The 1,914-nt window shown below is 38.8% G+C and overlaps 1 protein-coding gene across 1 annotated transcript; it reads right to left on the bottom strand.

Moving 5' to 3' along the window:
• Positions 1 to 269: 269 nt before the first annotated feature.
• Positions 270 to 1,459, bottom strand: LOC138053168 (uncharacterized). The gene is made up of 2 exons (XM_068899832.1): positions 1,030 to 1,459; positions 270 to 865 (listed from the first exon to the last, which is right to left on the bottom strand). The coding sequence occupies exons 1-2, from the start codon at positions 1,259 to 1,261 to the stop codon at positions 270 to 272; spliced, it is 828 nt and encodes a 275-aa protein (XP_068755933.1). The 5' UTR covers positions 1,262 to 1,459.
• Positions 1,460 to 1,914: the final 455 nt, after the last annotated feature.

Below are 1,914 nucleotides of genomic sequence, written 5' to 3'. Positions count from 1 at the left end.
GTTATTTTGGACTGTTCATTGTCGAGTATTGTGATTAAATCTTTGCTCAGTTCATTGTCTATCTCCATGCTTGATTTTTGTAATTCTGTACGCATTTCATGCAGTTCTTGTTCAAGCTGTGCACACCTCAGTCTGTGTTGTTTTAGAGTTAGTTTTATTCTCTCAGGGTCTGTCTTAGACACTGGAGCATTGAGCTGTGCGGGCTTTACACACTTTTTTTTGGCTTTGCAAGAGTTGCTGGTTGATTCGTCACACAGCACACAGATATCTTACTCCTGGAGAAGAAGGCAACCTTTGTATCGCCAGAATCCCTTATTGGGAAACTGTTCCTGTTGTTGTTGCTCGTCGTCTTCTGAGTCAGAGTCAGAAATATTTAAGGGAACTACATGGTGAAACATTTTGCCAGTGATTTCACATGCCTGTATTCCAGTACATAACTTGAGACCTTCAAGCTCTTTTATCAGCTTTGATAATGTTACATTCTGCATTGATCTTCGATATTTCAGGTACAAAGGATGATCATCAACTAAACAGCATCCATACACTTTAACACTAAACGCCAGACTGTCATCTACGATAACTTCAAGATGAGGCAGCATATACGGCTCTACCATCTTTTTGAAGACAGCTTTGGCAACACTAAACTTCGAAACCCAGTCAGCAAGACATTTCAGTCCCCGTGCTCTGTTGCTTAGTTCTTCCAACGATTTGTAACATGAGTTTGATGAAGGAGTAACTTGTAGTGGGCGATCTGGTAGTGGACGTCTGCTTGAAATTGGTTCGATTTCGTGACTCTTCTTTGGCATTTTAAGCGTCGGTATAGCTCCAAAAACCAGTCTTTTCTTGATCATTTTTTTGGAATGGACTGCAAAAACAATAAAAAGGATACAATTATTTATTAAATTAAAAATACACAGCCGTAGACGTTTTATCAACAACGTATAGTACAACAAGGTGCGCTAGGACGCGCTTCGAATGCAATGTTTATAGTCACGCTACTACACGCACGATTTATCAAGAAATACTTACATATTTCAATTCCTTCATCCTTAAAATGCTTTTCGCAAGTATAGACTTTGTCTTCATTGATTTGTCGTCGAAAATCTTTGTCCACTTCCCTCGTTTTCTTGAGTTCTCCAAGCCACTCATCACGCCATCTCTTGTGTTTATCATCCTTCGCCGAGGGCAACTTAAAAATCCCGATTCCTTTAGTTCTACGACAGGAACCACATCCAATCACGGCGCAGTTAACGCCAGGCATGCCGAAGATTACATTTATCACTAAAACGTACTCAAAAAAACATCACTTTCTCTATAAACTTTGAAAAACCACGATCATTCGAACAAGCTCACATACTAGCCGCCATCTTGAAATCTATGTGTGCACCATCAAAATCACGTGACATACCAAAAACCTTAACAAAGAGTTCTCCCTTTGAAGTTTGCCGGCCTTCATAACCATTCCTCTGCTAACTATGATCTGTATAACCAATATTTTACATTTGCCGCATCAAGTCAACACAGGAAGACAAACATCCAGCACTGATTCAGGTGTGTCAGGGGTAAGGTCAAACCTCCAAACAAATGCAAAATGAACGACATCCCACCAAAAAGAGAAAACCCTTTTTTAGACAGTTCATAATAACTTAGGTTGAAAAAATTTGAGCTAGGTTGAAAAAACCAACCTAGGTTAAAATTAAAAGTAACCTATAGACTTAATTCATTGATCCAAAACATTACACCATCGCTGTCTTATGTTTTCATAGCAACTTTCGTATGGAACTTTCTAACTATTTCTGCATGCGTCATTGGCCAATCAGAAACGCGATATTTTTTAAACACATAATCATGATAAATCTTTTTTCCAGCGTTTTACGTGACCTTTCAGTTCTCGAATTCTTGCGCCTATTATTA

Source organism: Montipora capricornis, chromosome 6, assembly GCF_036669925.1.
Source record: "Montipora capricornis isolate CH-2021 chromosome 6, ASM3666992v2, whole genome shotgun sequence".
Lineage (NCBI taxonomy): Eukaryota > Metazoa > Cnidaria > Anthozoa > Scleractinia > Acroporidae > Montipora > Montipora capricornis.
The sequence above is the reverse complement of the archived record's forward strand: the minus strand, read 5'-3'. Positions and strand labels throughout refer to the sequence as shown.

Coding starts and splice junctions, on each gene's coding strand:
- LOC138053168 (XM_068899832.1), bottom strand. CDS start 1,261: ATGCCTGGCGTTAACTGCGCCGTGATTGGATGTGGTTCCTGTCGTAGA. Junction 866..1,029: donor GGATGAAGGAATTGAAATAT/GTAAGTATTTCT, acceptor TTGTTTTTGCAG/TCCATTCCAAAAAAATGATC.